General features: G+C 32.2%; 1 protein-coding gene across 2 annotated transcripts in view; it reads left to right on the top strand.

Annotated features, from left to right (window-relative positions):
* Positions 1 to 20,183, top strand: part of Rhp (GTP-Rho-binding protein rhophilin) — a 47,121-nt gene that overhangs the window by 9,216 nt on the left and 17,722 nt on the right. The window contains exon 1 of one of the 2 annotated variants that reach the window (XM_087410708.1): positions 5,207 to 5,324. The exons of the other annotated variant lie outside the window; for it this stretch is intronic. Within the exon in view, the coding sequence (XP_087266834.1) occupies positions 5,295 to 5,324 (30 nt within the window). The 5' untranslated portion in view covers positions 5,207 to 5,294. Of the gene's footprint in view, positions 1 to 5,206; positions 5,325 to 20,183 lie in introns of those variants that run through there. 2 annotated transcript variants of the gene reach the window in all.

Raw genomic sequence — 20,183 nt, forward strand, 5'->3', positions numbered from 1 at the left:
GGGAAATTTTCAGTTTTCTTACCTTTCTGTCCTTATGTTTTAATTTAAACGCGTCGCAAATGAAAATTTTTTTCGCTTGCAACGGACGGAAATCACAGCATAGACTTTTGCATAATGTGATGTCTGCAATAAAATAGTAAGCCTTAAGCCGTGAAAATCTAGGAGTTTCTTAAATTAAAAAATACTTTTGGAATATTAAAATTGTGATTAAGTATTTTATAGGTATTAAAAGTATTTATATAACATTTTGCTATAAATATTTTCAAGAAAGAAGACACCCAAGCTGAGGGTTCCCATGTCCACCATCGTGGATCCGTCTCTGGTTGTATTCAACAAAAAAAGCAGCTTTATATTATTGTAAGATTTTTTAACAGATTAATTCTTGCCTTTAATTCCTCTTTCAATCTAATCGCCTAAATGTATAAACCAATCCTATTAAAGAATCTTACAAAGAATATTTGCAAAGCTGCTTTTTCTGCTGAATGCAGCCGTTGAGTCTGAAATTCATTTCGTTTGCATTGGTTTCATCTGCAAGGGACGGTATACACTACGTATACAATGGAAAAACGAAGCGACATTCGATCGAGTCGATACGCTTTAATAGCGTATGCGACGTGCTCGCGTGAGTCACGCTGGCGCGGCCGATGGCGCAGCTGTCAGGCGCAGCGGTAGCTGCCTTCCGGTACTCCCGAACGGCGGAGACGTTGCTTCCTTGCGTTTTCTTATTCCTTGGGGTGACCGCCTTGGGATACTTATGTGAGTCACGTCGCACCGTGCGTAATCGCACATGTCGGCGACACGCGGCGCGTCTTCGTGCCTCTAAATGCGAAACAAGTCACGTCATGGCCGCTCGTTAACCTTGCCGCGGTCCCTAATTTTATCGCATACTTAAGGATCTCGCGAAAAGAACGCTCTTTCGTCGACAAAAGACAAATTTTACATCCTGCAAACAATCAGAGCTAAAAATCGTTGGAAATTTTTCAATTAAAATTTTTACACATAATTTTTACAGTTAACAGTTAATTAAGGATGTTTTGGCTATACAATATTACCTAAAAGTTTCAAATAATCAGCCAAAATAAGCTAATATCAACGAATATTATTAACAAAATTTTGATGATATTAACCCGTAAACACAACCTGATCAACTGCAAAAGCAAATAATTTTTTTATTTATAATGACTTTTTGCAACAAAATGTGGCTATATTTTTCTGTAGTTTTTAAGTCAATAACTTTTGAATATGTAAGTGGATCCAAACAATAAACATTTGCACGAATATTTATTATTATTTGATCAATATATGTGTAAAATTTGATTTAATTCTTAATGTTGTACTTTCTCATCAAATTTATAAATAAATATTATGAAATGCGGTTTTAGATATAAGAATCAAAATAAACAAAGAAAATTAAATAATTGTTAAACCAATTAGAGAATTGTGCTCAAATATACAAATATTCAGAGACATAATAATAGAACAATCCATGAAATTTTTATATTTTTAATATTTTTTTTGGATGTGACACATACATTCTTAATGAAAAAGATAATAACATCTTTGTAAAATATGAAATATTATTTATTATTTTTGAATAAATTTATTTGCGTTCTTTCAGAAAAAGGCTTGCTCGCGTAATATTGTATTGGGTAATAAAACGCATGAGTGGATATTGATACGTATCATTATATCGCTCACTTGTTACAACAACGACATACATAACTAAAAATCGTCCTTTCTGAGTTAATTGTAGAAGAAGAATGAAAACATAGGAAAAAGAGAGATACTTCAAAAGAACTACTTTTAATCATCCTCTGTAATCGATTATTTTACACTAAAATAAAATTTCAGAATTAATATTCCAAAATTTTAATTCAAAACATTAAAATTTATTTCTGAAAAATTTTATTTACTGAATTGTTGCAACAAATGAGTGATATTATGACTATTACATAACAATTTTTACAATTTTTAATTCAAAAAATACGTCAACAATGCAAAGATTAATACCATATTTCTTCGAAATTTTGTTTCGATATATTTTAATAATTCTATCGAAAAGTATTGAAATTAACTTTGTAGAGACATAATTCTTCCATGAGCAGTTTCTTCATTAGCAGTCATCAGTGAAGACCTGGCCATTTACAACATCAATGCCTTATAGGCTGATATTCATAGTTGATTGTTATACTTGAGACTGTTTTAACTGTGTTACAGTCTTAAGATATCATAAGTCAATCAGAGGGCCGCATTAGCATCTTAAGACTCTCTTACTTAAGAGGTTTTTAAAATAAGACCGACTATATGAATACCGATCATAGACATGCCTCACATAGAATGGTAAATCGAACGGATGCGTATTGTTTGCATGCATCGCTTCTAATCTGCCATAACGCGAACCTGCCAATATGAAAAAATAATCACGCAATGTGCCGTAAATCGCAAATATCAGTTTCACATTGCAAAATCACCGAGAGCGCGATATTTTTGCGTCACGCGAGTCGCTTAGGCGTATTCCATTTTTATGCCAGAATACGCGTTTTACGCGTTCCGTCAGGTGCGACAAGTAAAAAACGATTAGTTCTTTCGCAATCGGTTACGTAAATATATCGCTTGACCGCGTATGTATTTCCTGGAGCGGCAAGTGCACGGTGCCTTTTTCTTCAACGCGGAAATTTTTCCGGTCCAGAATATATATTCGAAAAGATCGCTCTATTAACAGATGGCAGAAAAGTCCCTATCTATCCCGATGAACTAATCATCGCGAACGCCTTCCTCTCAATGCCTATCTCAAAGTAGCAATGTTTTTTCATAGCATCTAATGAACTTTCGATTTGCAACATGAAGATTCTGCATTCTGAGTTTTGTTTTATTGTAATCCCCAAACCAAACTTGACATAATTTTCACGTAGATCGGAAAAATGAGTTGTAATTGGAAACTCAATCCCGAAATGAAGCGAAATTTAACGAAAAAAGTTCATTTATTAAGATCGTAATTCAAATTCGTATATCAAATTGAAATTATACAAATTTTTCATATCATAGAATTTATTTTAACAAATGGATTTTGCTGGATTTTCAAGCTATTCTGGCTTTAAGTGTACAAAGTTGTCAGCTTAAAGTGACCATCTAGTCAGATAGTCTAGTCAGATTGGAATGTGCAAATGCTTCTTTAAGGTACTCAAAGAAGAAAAGTTCTTACAACCATCTGTCGCTCTTTTCAACTCAATCGCAACCGTCGAACAAGATAGTCCATGGAAATTAGACAAAGATATGACAAATCTGAGGAAATATTTAGCTGTTAGCTAAATTTTTGTATGGACCTTTACTTCGCCATTCTAAACAATATCTCAAAAGTCCCCTTCGATGTGACTTTTACTTAAAATTTTATAGAAGGTCATTGATAAAAAGCAGTTTTTCGAATATCTTAAAATCTATTCGTTCTACGAGAATATAGTTATTATGATACTTGTAGATTAGAAAATTCTCTATAAAAAAGGTCCTATGAGTTCACATAAGAACGACGACGACGACTACGCCGGGCAACGCCGAGTGACTCCTGGCGGGCGACAACGAAGATGTTATGTTTTCAAAAATTTACAAAAAGCAGTGAAATTCCTAAAAAATAACCTCTTTAAAAAAAAAATGTACGCCATGTATGTGCATAAAAAAGGTATCGAATATTACATTTTTTTAAATAAAAAAATCAATACGAAATAAATGCAATTTATAATTAGCCAAGTATTTCATAACGCAAGACACATAAGATAGAAAGTGATTAAAATGGTCAACTGGATTATAATGAAGAAAAAACTTGATTGCGTTAAAACGCAATATTCTAGTAATATGTCTTCATAGTAGGGAAATTATTTGCAATGCAAATTAATAAAGGCTTATATTACTTGGCTAATTGCATTTATTTCGTATTCGTTTTTTATTAAAAGGAATGTAATTTTCGGTACTTTTTTCAATAATTTTTTCATATATCTGGCGTATATATATATATATATTTTTTTTTTAAAGATATTTTTTTTAGGTTTAAATAGTTTTCATTGTTTTCAATATGATTACGTGTGTCTAGAAATATTTGACCTCATTGCAATTTCAGGGATAGTTCATGTTCGCATGACATTTGCAATCACGATAATACTGCAAGTAAATGTACAAGTAATGTACCTGTCTTATATCATGAGCTTCTGATTAACGACGCGACAAATTGGCGGCAATCAAAAATTAACATCATTCCTATCACATTTTCTTACAAAATGGGAAACATCGCTTCTCTATCAGAAAAACGTTAATTTAAAGCTGTTAGGAATTTAATCTTTAGAAATCACTCTCGATAATCTAAATTTTATTATTTATACTTTCGCTGTAATATCGTATAATTATCGCGTTACGATACCAGTCTCATTTTCCTCGAATGATGTCAAAGGATGTTTGAAATTTCTGTTGAGAAATTTATCACAATCACAGCGAAACGTGCAGCGTTCTCTCCTTCTACCCTCTCCTTTCTCTTGTAGCTGTCGGCTACACAGCAGGCCCATCCTCGCGACCGGGCCCATCCCTACTCCCTAGCAGTCCCTGCTCATCATCCTTTCTTTTTCCCTTTCGCCGAGCTACACCGATCGCGACCGATTCCAGCCGAGCTCTAGGTTGCCGAGTTGATGGATCGTCGTCTATACCGATCAGGAAGTCGCGTACTCCATCGCATCGATCGCGTCGTCGAGCTCCACTTCGTGCTCCGAAACTCACCTGCTGATCAAACGTCATCTCTGACAATTTCGAAATTTCTCCGATCTCGTTCCTTCCGTTCACCAAAGTGTTCTCCGTTCTCCACATGACCGCGAGTTCTCCAGAGTTCTCTAATATTTCTCCAGACGCTACGTGAAGAAACGCACCACCGCTTTCTTCTGCTCAGCGAGACACCCGACATTGCGCCTTTCATCGCGTAGAGTAGACAGTGCGCGATTTTTATCCTCCACGAGAACGATAGATTGTGAATCATCGGGATTGAAATATCAGGACTCGGTTGAGAGTCGTCTCGCACTTCCGGTCGACCGTGTGAACGACGCGACCGCGAGCACTCCACGGGAACTTCGCGGTAGCGAACTAGCGGTTCCAAAGAATTCCGACGAAGACGACGACAGTCGACAGGCGATCGTGTATTACTCTCATCTTAAGAAGACACGCGGAGGACGTTCGACGCCGAATACGTGAAGACCGGGAAAGCGAGGACCGGAAAAGCGAATTCGAATACCCGCGGTTTGCCCTGGCGAACGGACGCACAAACGATGTTGATACTTCCAGATATAAAGCTACAGGTATTTAAATAACTGCCGCTTAAAACTATTGGAGCATACCAAGAATACCGACCGATTACCATTATCACATTACATAATTAATCCCATTTTTATTAATTTAAGTAGATTGACTTTAATCTTGGTTCAACTTACTCTTCGTCTTTTTCTGATTCTAAGAATTATAAAAAGATAGTAAGTTGAAGAATAAATTGAACCGAGATCAGAATTAATCTACATTGATGAAAACGAATATAAGACATTTGCGAAATTTGAAAGTTATCCACAAGATTAAACATCTCCCAAATAAGTCGGAAAATATTTAAAAGATGAGTCGACGTAATATTTGAAACATTTTCTAAATGTCTTCAAGGCGATCCTTACGACATTTGAAGTTTAATATATGTAAAGAATATATGTATATAAATTAATATAATATTTGAAACAAGTCGATTTATTATGTGAATTAATAGTGTCCCCAATCGTGTCGAAATTAAGAATGTACATAGAAATATATTTTTTTCACAGAAATCTTTATTTCTATGTATATATATATATGTGAAATAATCTATTTTCAAACTACTATAATGAAGTCTAAGACAACTTGTTTTCAAATCAAATATTTATTCTTTGTATCTTTTTGATTATTTTCCGCCATTATACCTCCGGACAGTTGAATCGCGAATATGCTGCCACTGTACGGGACAACTATATGACGCGAACGTCACTTCACTAGAGAAGAAGTATAGCAATTAAATTTTACGTACTATGTAATGTAAATTATTAATTTATTGGTGGAAGAAATCATACTTTAACACGTTTTCAACAGTAATAACACTTAAAAAATTGTTAAACTATATAATCCTCATTAGTGCACAGAAAGCATTTAACGCTGCAGTATAGTCGTCGTTAATATCGAAAAGGTTCATAATAAATTATATAAAATTATATAATAATTATATAATAATAAATTATATAAAGTTACATGATACGTTTGAGCTTATTCAAGCGCGTATCCTGATAAACAAATTGTGAAAACATTAATAGCACGAGTGATAACAATTTTACAATAATTGTGGTAAGATGATTCGTCATAACGCAACAATTTTGTCAGAACAAAAATTTTTAGGCAATAATAATATTTGTCAAAAACTAGAGAACTTCGATTTGAGATGTAAATATTTTACTTTTTTCAAAAAATATAAGAATAAAATGCGTATATTGAAAAAAATTAGGACGCACTATCCCGATTATTTTCAAATGCTCGACAAATATTTCGAAAAATGTTTTCAGAAAAAACTGATTTATATGCATCCGAAAAGTCGATTAATTTAAAAATTTTTAATTTAGTTATATCGAATGTATAATACTTCATGTTGTAATATTTCTACGTTATAATTTAGGAACAATTTTATAAACATTTTTATACATATAAGCAGAGTTCAAGGCACAATTTTATATTTTTAAAATACAATCAAAATGTTTTTCTCAATTATTGGATTTTTTTCTAAAATTAAATATAAGTATGATGTTTGGATGATTCTCGCCATATTGTTAATGTCTTGGCGAAATACTATGTCGAAATTAATTGAGTAAACAGTAATCAATATTTTAGAAAAGATCTGTAGAGTTTTGCATTTTGATCTATTTTTGTAAATATACTCATATAATTGTCAGATTACAAAAATTATTAAAATTTATGCAAAATTTTATTACAGATAATTTAATATAAACGTTGACCTATCAGAATAATATTCGATATTCGGATTGCTTTTCGAAACGTGATTGCCCTTTTACAATACTCACTTTATTTTCCTTTTTTAAAACTACAATTTCAAAACAGTTCAAAAGAAGTTCCAAGGCCTATTTTTCAATTATAGACGGACTATAAATATCGGCGCGTTATTGCCAGCTAATTAGTGTACATTCTTTGTTACATTAAAATTAAATTATTAAAGATTCAATTTTGGTTTTGATATCCGTCTGGACTATAATTAATATCAGAGTTTTTTTCTCTTCTTTTTCTTTTTCTTTGCGATTAAGGTGTATTAAAAGTTATTCATTAATTTCATCATAATTGACAGTGATTCGCTGAATGGTCAAAGACTGGTTTTTGACTAAACCGATAGAATTTAAGTGTTTGCAATAAGGTGAATTTTTATTTTAGTGAGCCACCTTATATTATTTTACAATAAATCATTTTTGCTTCTCTCTCTAACAAATTTACCTTTTAATAATTTTAATACATTTTAGATTGCTATTAGAGTTCGTTTTTATATTATACAGGGTGGGCCATCTATTGGTACGTTTTTAAAAATGCGATCAAATGAGCATACATTGATATTTTTTATTAATTTTTTTTTGTTGTGAAGCTAAAAGTATCCGCGTCAAGAATGAAAAACGATTTCGTTCATGTGGCTCCCTCTACTGGCCTTACAGTATGCCATTCGGTCACCCCAATTATTAATGACATTTTGGACTACTTCGGCGCCAATTTCACTCAAAACAGTCGTAATATAATGTCATCCACTAACATCCCTTTCTCACGAACTTTCCTCACCAATTTGCGTATAGCTCCTTCGGTGGGTGCTCTATCACGACCCATATTTCTTTTCAAAATTCGTACAGTTTCGGCGACACAGCACTGACTTTGAAAATAAGTTTTTAAAATTTCAAAACGCTCTTCAAGAGAAAACATGTTGTTTCGTGCCGCGGACGGTATGACTAATAAACTGTCAAAATTTCGGGTCTGTAGCTCGTTCGGTGTTGCCATACGACGAAATTCAAAAACGTACCAATAGATGGCCCACCCTGTAGTTTCTGTTAATAGCTAGAAATGACTCACTGAAATGAATTAGTTTGTCAAAAAATTTTTTGTAATTACAAACGTCATATTGTCTCTGAGGAGGATGTCTCTAGCTCAAAAGTGAGCCGAAACATGTAAACGGATTAATTATTATTAAAGTTGTTTCGTTAACCGTATAGGTTTGCAGAAGAATTACTGTGCTTGACTCTTATTACCCTGATATATCCAATCATTTAATTCAAAAGAAGCTTCTATCTCTTCATTTTGATTTAAAACCAATTCGCATCAGGTTCTCTACTCTTGAACATGTGTACATTAAATTATGCGAATAACAATAGTTTGAATTAGGACGAGTTGCGGAACAAGCTGGAGCTAGCATACCCAACCTTTTCCAACTGACAGGTTAAATGTGCGCTCGGTGCATCCTCCAGTACAATTCCCCGGATGCGCCGTGTAATATACAATATACACACATACACACACTGTTTCGCCATACATCGCCTTTCTCCATTGGCCAAGCGTGGGGCTCCTCTTCGTGTGGTAATATGTCGAGCGTGCAATGATCGCGAAGGACGCGACAGCCTTGAAGCTGCTTGAGAGTCCTCAGACATACCGTTTCTAAGTAGATCGAGGTGTAAACCGGAACGATCGTGCCCTCCTTCCTTCCCTCGACTATATTTATTCCACCGACCATATTTTTTCTGTTTTCTTCATTGATTAATTAAGCCCGTGCTTAAATCATTTTGGATCCGATCAATTGCAATAAATTCCCATGTGTAAATTATTTTGCAATTTAAAGATACGGTGGGAGTCACTGATTGATAATGACGAACTGATTGATAAGCGATCAGTTATCATTAAAATTATTGACGATTACAAATTGCGACTATCAGGAAAAATCTATAATTACACAAGCCTGTGATGTTTGGTCCACTGAGATGTAAGAGTGATTTAGCAACATAATTTTTTTACATCGGAATCTGATCACAAAATTTATTTAAAATCTTGAAATATTCTAAAAGTGCAAAGTAACGTTTTTTTAATTTTTCAGATTACGATAACTTTAAAACATGAGAATTATATCCATTGATTTGGACGATATATTTGGATTCATCAGAAAAAAATCTATGGAAGGGCATGTTTTCCGAAAAGTTAAATATATTTATAACTGCAAGAATAAATTGTATTAACAAATTCTATTATATATTTTTTAGTATATAAGCGTATCGAACGCTTTATAAAGCCAATTTTTTTGACACTTTGTATTAAAGAGTTTTTTGTATTAAAGAGTCATTAATTATGAATTTAGAGTTAGAATTTTTAAGTGTAAAATGACGAATGCAATATGGCGAATAAAAAATAAATATAAATCACCATATTGCATCTGTTTCTACTTTTATAGATTTTTTTCATGAAGAATCCAAATCTATTGATCAAATCAACAGATATCCTTATATTTTAAAGTTATCGTAATTTGAAAAATTAAAAAAAACGCTTTTTTGCACTTTTAGATTAGAATATCTTAAAATCTTTACGTGTACTAGACAAATTTAGATACAGCGGAAAAAATTACGGCGGAAACGAATCTTATATCTCACTGAACTTTCCAAAGCTTTATTTTCATAGGCCTGTATTATTCATTTCTCGCTTATGAGTTCGTGTGATTATTACTTACTTAGTTGTAATAAAGTAATAAATAAATTGTAGGAAGTAATAAATGAATCATGCGCTTGCAACTAAGATAAACATCTCAGTGACCGGACATGTATCTATGCATGCCGGTCACATTTACACAAAATTTATTATTATTAATCTGAAATATTTTTTTAAATATAATATTATAATTTAATTATAATAAATTATAATATTGTGATAAAAAGAGCATTTGAGATTAATAATAATAAATTATATGTAAGTGTCCGTACATATAGGTATATGTCCGGTCATTGGGACGTTTACCTTTGAGTAACGCGTCGATTGGACTGCAATTGAGATTCGTAATTGAGATGACGCTATTGTATATGATTGGATACACCTCGTATTCTGTTTATCGTGGTTTCGATAACTTCTACATACTTCTGGGCAACGAAGGAAACTGCACGTGTAGCTAGCCGGGCGTTTCCAGCTCCAGTACTACGTAATTTCAATTACGGCGTAGTCGGTGTTTAATACAACTTCAGAGTCATTGACCGACTAAAAATGCGCGTGAAACGCCTCGACGCGGAGCAACGCAGCGCTCGTTGGACGTACTTGGTTGCGTTTTCTACTGCGTGCCGCTCGGTATCGGCGGATCGGCTTCTGTAGTTCTGTTACGCCACGTAAGACGAGCACACGAAGGGCGACGCCCTTTCTCGTGGATTAGCGAACTGAACAAGCCGAGTATCTTCGTATTTCGCAAGTATCTTCGCTATCACTGTGCCATCGGCTATTATTATTTAATCTCCAGCTATTAAACCCGGTTACACTCTTCTGCATCTCTTCCTCCTATTTTTTTTTTTACGAAAAAATAAAAACATATATGACTCAGCATTAATCATATATGAAAAAAATTGTTTCAGTTGAATTGGCTGCAACTGTGACATTTTGTAGATTATGAGATGCTGATGATAAGTTTTTTTTATATAAAATTATTTAAAAAATGAACAGATTTTGCTTTAATACTATTTCATATGCTATTGCATTTTGAACCTAATCAGATTGAAAAGTATTTACGAGTATCTATATACTATTCATTTTTTAGCAACTATACCTTAATACTTTTATACATAGAATAATGAGATGAATTAAGTGATGTAAAGAAAACATATAACTGTTTTTCAAAAAAATTATACGATTTGCAAACTAATAATACATATTCTTTTTAAAAAACAGCTACGTGGTTTCCTTACCTCAATCATCTCATTATTCTGTGTATAACAGTATTAAGGTATAAGATACAGTTAAAAAAATGAATAGTTTAGTAGATGAAGATACTTTTCAGTTTGATTAGTACATTCAGAAAAGCAAGTTTTAAATGGCGCTACAACAAAATCCTCATTGTTTATGATTTTGTCTATAAGGATACTTTTGATCAGCATCTACTTAATATCATAGTGTTAGCTAATTCGACTAAAATCTTTTTTTTCCGTGTAATTAGTGCAGAAGCCTTTACGATTCGTAATTATAAAAATTGTGTTCAACGTTATCAGATCTGAAATTTTTATACAAGTGTTTTCGATACAATATCAGAGGAATGTGAACGTATCTTTTAATTGCATATTTAAAATACAAAACTCACGACGATATCCAACATGTCAGAGACATTTAAAGAAAGATGGCATATTCTCGGAAACCAGTACTAGTCACTAAGAATAACGAAAAAACTGACTATTCTAATCGTTAGACGCAGGATTTTTATTGTTTACTGTGATGAAAAATAATCCTATATTCATAAATTTGTTTCCGAATGCACATTTAAAAATGCACATTTACTTACGATTTATTTCCTTAAGCGGGCAGAATAGCTTGAAAAATGAAGATATAAAAATATATAAAAATATTCAATTTTTTTCAAACTTTGTTAGGTATTTATGCTCCCTTACAAGAACTTTTTTTTCTTTCGCAATGAAAAAACGCGCGAAAATAAGATTGTTTTTATAAATTTTTTGTGAAAAAAACGCGACAGAAAGAATTGATTTTACTAACTTTGTACGTCCATCCTATATTTCCAACAATATGTAAATTACAAATTACTAAAAAAATATTAATTATAAATATTAATATCTGAATTTTTAAACGCGTTTTTTCTGAAAATTATGTTTTCAAAATCTGTGAACACAATATTTTAAAAATTGGACTGATTGATTTCTACTTTGGCATATATCTTTAGTCTATATATATGTATGTCTACCTAAAGCGTGAGCCTTTGAAATTCCTAAAATTTTAAAAATACTTTTTCACTATGATAAAAGTTAATTTATCATATTGTCATTTGACAAAAATACACAATTAATCTTTGAACCGACGCGACATTTTGTCGCAAATTTTAATTTTTTCGTAAAACCTGAGATTATACCCTACCTATATTATTAATAAATAAAAGAAAATTTTGTCCTTTTGTGTCTGATTATTCTGAATCAAACTGTGTTAAGTATATAAAAAGCAATTTTTTCAGAAACATCTTCATTATTATTTTATATCTTTTAAATAAATTTCTTATTATTCTTTTAAGAACTCTTTTCTTTTATACATTATACATTATACATATATATATGTATATAGAATAAACGTACAAAACACTTGATGTGAAGCCTAATTTAAGAAATTTCACAGCGCACTATTAGCATCCCCTAGCGCAACTTTTTCTGCGTAAAAAGTCTCGTGCCCTTGTTACCGGAAGAGAAAAGTGGGTCTCAATGAGAAACGCGTGCACTATTAGACATTCCTGTCGTATATATGGTAAAAGTAGTTGTATACGTTCAATAGCATGCAGCGAGGGAAAACTACATCCCGTGGAATCTGGTTCCGCTTGTAACGTTATGCCAGTTGTGGCTTCACAGGAAAAGATCCGGAATTTTATAGTTGTACATTATGTCTTCGATAGCCTTCGACTTTCCCCTATGGGTAGTATTAAAATTTTACAGTCCATTTTTTATGTGATTCTTGGGAACAAGGCGTATCGAAGTAGAATCCGATGGTAGAACGCTAATTTCGAGTTATTAGCGAATATTACTATGTCATTATATATCCGTTTGTATCCTTGTAAGTACATTTATAATGCGAAATTTCATAAATATCATAAATTTTGCATATATTATATATGATGCGTCGTTATTAATATATCTCGTAATATTTCCATAGAAATTTATACGGAAATGATTTTCTAATGTAATATAATTATGCTACTGTATATATTAATTCCTATGCTATTGTGCTAGGAATGAAAAGATTGAGTAAAATAGCTGTGATAAATCGATAGATATTTAAATCAGAGTTATAATTACTATTTGTTCTCCACTGTTCTCCACACGCGATGTCGTTGACGACAGGTGCGCGTTACGAGAGGCCGCGAAAAATGTGGACGTATCTTATTTCCCGTTCGTCTTCTTGGCCCGTTCGACCATATCTACGGCATTCGAGAGGGTGGGGATCATTCACAGCAGATACCGTTATCGCGCTTCTTCTTCGTGGCTTCTTAACATCGGATGGTATCTCTCTCACAGTATGCAGTACCAAAGTACCACTGAGTACGTGGATCACAAGCGAAATCGTAATAACGTGTCCGCCTTTTTCGAAGTTTCTTCTTCACCGTTGTGAATTTTGTTTATCACAAATTTTTTTATCATCCGAAAATTACTCCATTTAGTACCTCTGAAACATATATGTATATATTTCACTTACAAAAAAATCAAACTTTTAACAAATAGTATTGACACTACTTTAAATACGAAGCGCAATTACGGTCTGAATGTTAAGATGTTGAACTATTATATATATTCATATAAATGAATTAATTTCAGAAATGATAATTGCGTGCCGATATGGTTGTCGGACCTTTCAACGCAATCAATCTGAAATATTAATAATCCCCCCAAATTTCCCAAATTAATCTTAAAAAATTGTAATAAACTTATTGCGAAAAATATTGCCTCGGCCGGAAGTCGAACCCGGATCTCTTGCATTCCGCGAGTGTCCTAAGTCTTTAGACTACCGAGACAATAAAAAAAAGTAGCAAATAGTATTGACTTATACTTTGGCTTGTTTTAAAGAAAAAGGTTCAAATTACATGTTTTAAAAGATGGCACATTTTGCAATATACTGTTTTCAATAAAACATAGTTATGCAAATTTTATCAGCGATTTCTTTTGCCATCACGCTCCGCAACCCTTTTAAACCATATCCAAACTCATACTATTCATGTTGTGAAAACCTGAACACTTTGCTTATAATACTTAGTTAACTGGGATGTATTATCTGGGACATAAAATTTTCATATTTGGTTTATAATTTTTAAATTATTTAAGCTCATATTAAATATTAAATATTATATATCGATATTACAGCTTTTCCTGGCCGGCATTTTAAATCTGCTGTTTTAAATTTAATTTTTTTACTTTTGATTCGTCATTAGTGAAAGAAGAATCTTAATCACAGTCATATTTCAAATATATCAATATTTCATTTTTCTATGACCGCCATCTTGAATCCATCATTTTGAAATTTTTTTGACAGTTAAATTGGAATCAGTTGCTTCAAAAATCCATAGAACCGTCTTCATACGAAATGTATCTCTTCTGAGAAAGTCGAAGGTACAAAAGACTTAATAGTAATTAGAAATTACTAACAATTAAGCAGAAACTTCATTAAAATTAAAAAATTTGTAATTATTAAATTAAATTAGAATTATTATTTTTAAAAATTATTATATTAACTTAATTAATTTTAAGATCAGTAATTATTAAATTTTAATTAAAATTGGCGCTTAATTTTTTATCAAAATTTTTTAATAAATTCTTATTCGTCGAAAGTGATCATTTTGTGATTTTGGTTGATCTGTTAAATTCTGTTTTTTAAATGATTGAGAATCTTGTATGTCGAAAAATCTGTTTCTAGAATATTATACATCAAATATCAGTATTAATTAATTAGTAATATATTCACATTAAATTTCATATCTTTTAAAGATTTCTTCATGGATTTCGTAAAATTACATAGGTTCGTCGAAATAGTACACAGAACGTAATGACAAATCTTTATAAGACAGCAAAAAAAAATAATAAGGAAATGGCATACACGCACACATTAGGCATGTCCAATTTGAACTTCGAAGCTAAAACGCAAAGCCATCGACGCAAAAAAATTTAATATAAGATTTTGGGGACTGTAAATTATTGATAAGCATTGCTCAGAGCTAAAATTGGAGAGGCTTGACATACATAAATGAAAATATGCTCAATCAGTATTTATTGCTAAACGTTGAACTTTCGAATTTTATTATATACATATACATATATATATATATACGTAATACATTACAAATTCACATAAGTGTAACGCAAATCAAATTTGCTTTCTGAAATCAGATTTACATTATTTTTTATGAACGGGCAACTCTTTGTAACAACAAAACTAAAAAAGAGACAGTTGTTTAAAATAAATTCAAAAGTATCGAATGTTAAATAAAATGAGATAATGCGGGACATCGATCGCGTGGAAACCTTGGATCGAAGTACTACAATTCATGTAGCTACATCTTTTTTATTTTAATTAATCGCGAATCTCAAAATACAAAAATGATCTCAAAATGCAGAATATTTCCGTATATTGATTTAAATGAAATATGTAAAATATTTACGTATATTGATTATTCTTAAATTAGGTATAACTGCTACGTAACATATCCATAAATATACACTTTTTATATGTTGCATGTTATGTATATAAGTTTATACATATTTAGTGTTTGTTGGGTAATATCTTGCTTACACTTTTTTCCGAATATTTATTACCATATCGTTCGCAAATACATGTATATACGTGAGTGTCCACAATATATTGAACTTAGATCCATGGATTCGTCAAATGACTGTACGGATCAGTCATCCTCATGGATGAACAGCTGTTTAGCTGTACGCGAAGATTGGGAAGAGTCTTGTCATCTATCGGCGCTTTGCAGTGCCGCTTTTACATCAGACGTGCGTTTCATCGCAGAATCGCACGCACACGTACCGTGAATGCGTATAGGAGAATCGCGACGAGACGGGGACGAAGAAAAAGCCGTCGTTAACCATCCCCACTGTATTATTTACGGAGTTTCTCTCCTTTCACCGAGCGCCAAAGTGCGTCCGGGACCCATATTCTGAGGACCTCACCTCTCACGATTAGTCGCCGGCAAGATACGACGGTGGCCGGCCAGAAGTTGACGTTGTGTTAGAGAGTCTTAAATAAATACGCTTTTCTAAATAAGAGTTACGGGTTAAGTGCGAATACCGCGTCTGTGTTCGCGATTGATAATCGACAATACACACATCGACATATCTAATTTTTTATTACAATTCTTCCTTTCGCGACAAATGCGTTTGGTAATTGCTCAAAACGCTACGTTATATTTTCGCGATTTCGTTAAAAATTACGAACGGTGGTTTGATCGTAAATACATAATATACCATTTGAACATGATCGACGTGGGGGATAATAAAACAGATTATAACGTAAATTCGCTGCGATAAATTCGATAACACTTTGCTAGCAGTGTCACTTCGCAAATTATGCGAATTTCCACAGATAAACATTAAGTGTGATCGTATTTGTTCGCGATACGCATAATGTGTATCGCACAAAAGAAAAAAAAACAATTGTGTATATGTACATTGAGAGAAAAGATTTTGTTATAGGAATAAATCAAGGGAAAGCAAATGTGATATTTGTTAAAAAAACGATCGATTTGTTACGATTGCAAGGTCTCAAATCGTAAGAAATTGACCAATTCTAGTCAAGTATTCTCCCTATATTAGACTGTGTTTGATCGGTTTCCTACGGCTTAAGACTCCACGATTATCTATGAATTCTATATAAACGAGCCTAAAAAGTTTATCCAAAAGATAAATTAGATTCTATATAGTTTGTTTCTGTTACTAATATTGGTTAGTTATTGGTTAGCAAACTAGTAGTAATCACAACAACAAAATTTGTTATTTTCACATATTTATCGATCACCGGTTAAAAGTGCTGGTGACTTGTTAACTTAACAAAATCCTTTTTCTCAGTGTACAATTTGACGCACGCTTCTTTGTTTCATAAATTCACCAGGCAAGGCCGCCTATCGAAATTGTATAAATTAAATGCTGAAGAATTAGGAATATCGAATGTTTGTGTCTGAAGGCATCCGTGGGCGATGTTAAGTAATAACGTGTCAACCTACGCATTATATTGTTTTAACAGAGTCGCCGTGCATTAGTTTAGGAAACTTGAGATCAACAAAATGTAATTCAATTTATCTAGCTTGCGTACAGAATAGCGCTCTCTCTCTTTCTCTCTCTCATACATATTATTTATTAATATATAGTTCTAATTATACATATTTATTCAAATTGTCTATTTTATAATGTATTATTATGGAGTAACAGCTACTGTGCTCAGCAAAAAAAAGCTTTGCAACTTTTGTAAGGTTCTTTGATATTACCGAAATATATATCAGGAAATGAAAATACCTCAAAGAGCACAAAATTGTTTGAAAGATGATTAAAAAGTGACAGTCCCATTGCTCGTCATTTTTATAATCTTATATGATAATTAAAAGATGACTTCTGTAGGTATTTTTTAATCTTTAAGACTTTATTTTTTAATCTTTAATCTTTAAGTAATAATTTTTTAGTCTTTAAGACTTTTTTTAATTTTTAGAGTTTGACACATATAACATTTAATATCAGAACCTAAATTAATTTTTACACAAAACTAAATTAAATTGTACGACTTTCAATACACATCCCATTTATGAGACTTGCAACACTTTTCGTGCAACCTTTCCTGTATGGAAGAGCCACTATCTTTCATCATAATCTCTTTTGAAGATTCGTTTCCAAAAAATATTTCATTAGTGCTCATTAGAATACGGATAAAATTTCTCATTGCTGCATCTTTTATTTTATCCTGTATATTTTCCAAAACTTGAGGAAACTGAACTCCACTGCGTCCACATACTGCTCGTGTATTAAAATAACGGAAAGATGTCTTTTTTATTTGTCTCTTTTCAGTAATATGAAAAGATATCTTTTAAGTAACTTTGCTGAAAAAACAACTATAGAAATATGATGAAAAGATGTTTTCTTTAAGTTGTCTTTTCAATAAAACTAGAAGTCGTCTTATGGACATATTTTGCTTTGTCGAAAAGACACTTAAAAAATACATCTTTTCATTATCTCTTAGTATTTTGTGCTCTCTGAAAACGTGAATGAACACTGAAATAACAGCGAACGCAAAAGTTTGTGTTGTTATTTGTTAAGTCCATTTTACAATTGCATATAAGCGTAGTTGATGTAAGTGGATGTAATTGTAAGAATTGATCAATCACAATCGAATATTTTCCTTATATTTGACTGTGATTGATTAATTCTCACAACTACAAGTACTTACAACTACGCAATTGCAGAATGGGCTTTACATGAAAATCGCACAAATTTAATTGTTACGTAATAGAAGCCCAGGGCTTTTATTCTTGCAGGGCCTTTATTCTTGAAAAGAAACATGTACGAAAAACTAGGAAAATATTATACAAATGTATACTATAATTTTTTCCTAATTTTTTGAATACTTTTTTTTTTTCAAAGATAGAGGCCCAGAAAATTCATGCAAATGTTAATTTGTCATTAGCTTGTGTCGCTTTTGCGCCCATATATGTAATAGAGAGAAAAGAAGCAAGCGGCATGGTCGACATAAAAATTAACACAGATATATAATATATTATGTATTCTGTAAAAAAAGAGAAATAATTTCGGAATTCGGTGGAAAAGAAACAATTTTCGTGTTAATGAAGTTTTCATCGTGGAGATTGCAAATATAATGTTGATGATCATGATAACATTGCTGCGAATAAGAAATTATTGAAGAGATATGCAGAAATTACAGTATGGCTACATTTTATAGTTTAATGTGAAAATAGGCGCGGCTTGTCACTGTTTCTAGTATAGTTACTTTATACGCATATCGTGTACCGCATACCACGCTACAATCGTACCCTCACGATACTTGTTATTGTAGTGATAATGTAATTGAACGTTCCATGCAAATTCAATTGAATATTGCACGCGTAGGACAGGCGAGATTTCAATAACAAGGCTATCCCGTGATGGAACGTTGCTCTTTACGCACGGATGTTCGATACCGATTTAGTCCAGCAATACCGATTCTGACCGGCTTTGATTCGCCTGAAACGACAAACAGTTATGCGACCAGCTAGCCGGTCGATTACTGAGACCGCGTCATTTAATAACGCGCGAGTTACGGTAGATTTAGCGCACGATAACATCCGGTAACGTAGTTAACGTAGTATATGCATTCGCGTCGCCGCATATTCAGGCAATGTCCCGAAACCTACGTGTCTTCCGATTGGGAATTATTCAACAGGACAATTTGAATTAATGACTAATTCTTTTTTTGAAAATTTGAATCCAAAATTTGATGGGATTTCGCGACCGATTAATTTTTTGTATGAAATTATAGAATAAGATTAATGTTCAAATATAATAATAATTCTTATATGTGTGTGTATGTGTATATATATATAAATCGACTTAATTGATGATAAATCAGAGTAGAAATATAACACGAAGAGAAAATTGAAGAGACTTATAATTTTGTCTAATATAACTAGAGTTCGAAATCATTCACTTGTTAGCTAACGTGAAATTGGTTGTTTTCTGAAATTTCTTTTCACTTATATAAAATCACATCTATGAAATCTAATTTTACATCGAGAATAATATGATATGGTCTACATAAGTCCTAATTTAAATGTAGAGGGACGTGCCTTTCAAATTTTACATTGATCGGTTTGCTCGAACGATATAGTTACAAATAAACATATCGTTAATTTTCATTCTTTATAGGTTCAATCTTATCTAGTGAAGAAAAATTATATATTGTCAATATACTTAGTGTTATATAAATGAAAAAAGAAACAGAAAAAATAAATTTTCAGTATAATTTAGAGAAAATATCGATTTTTGGGGCATTCTGTATGTACTTTTTTTTTTACGATGAGCGCGTATTTCACGAACAGCACTGATAAGCCAGTTACTAATTATTTATGTCAGGAGGAACTAGATGTTATAATTTCCTATAGAGCAAGAAACATCGATCGTAATTTCTGATCTCGCTTCTGATTGACCGAGTTAGATTTTTTAGATTCTATTTACTCTATCTATATGAATGTTTTTCTACGATGTGTTATATCGCGATGTATTACATCGAATAAAATACTCTATCTAATCATTATCAATCATTTAACAAATTTAACTCTTGAATTAATTGAGACCTTTGTACACGAAATCAAATTATTCACATCTCCAACAATAATAATAAATATAAAGAATATATTTATG

The sequence above is a fragment of the Acromyrmex echinatior genome, chromosome 10 (genome assembly GCF_024713525.1).
Source record: "Acromyrmex echinatior isolate Ae372 chromosome 10, ASM2471352v2, whole genome shotgun sequence".
Lineage (NCBI taxonomy): Eukaryota > Metazoa > Arthropoda > Insecta > Hymenoptera > Formicidae > Acromyrmex > Acromyrmex echinatior.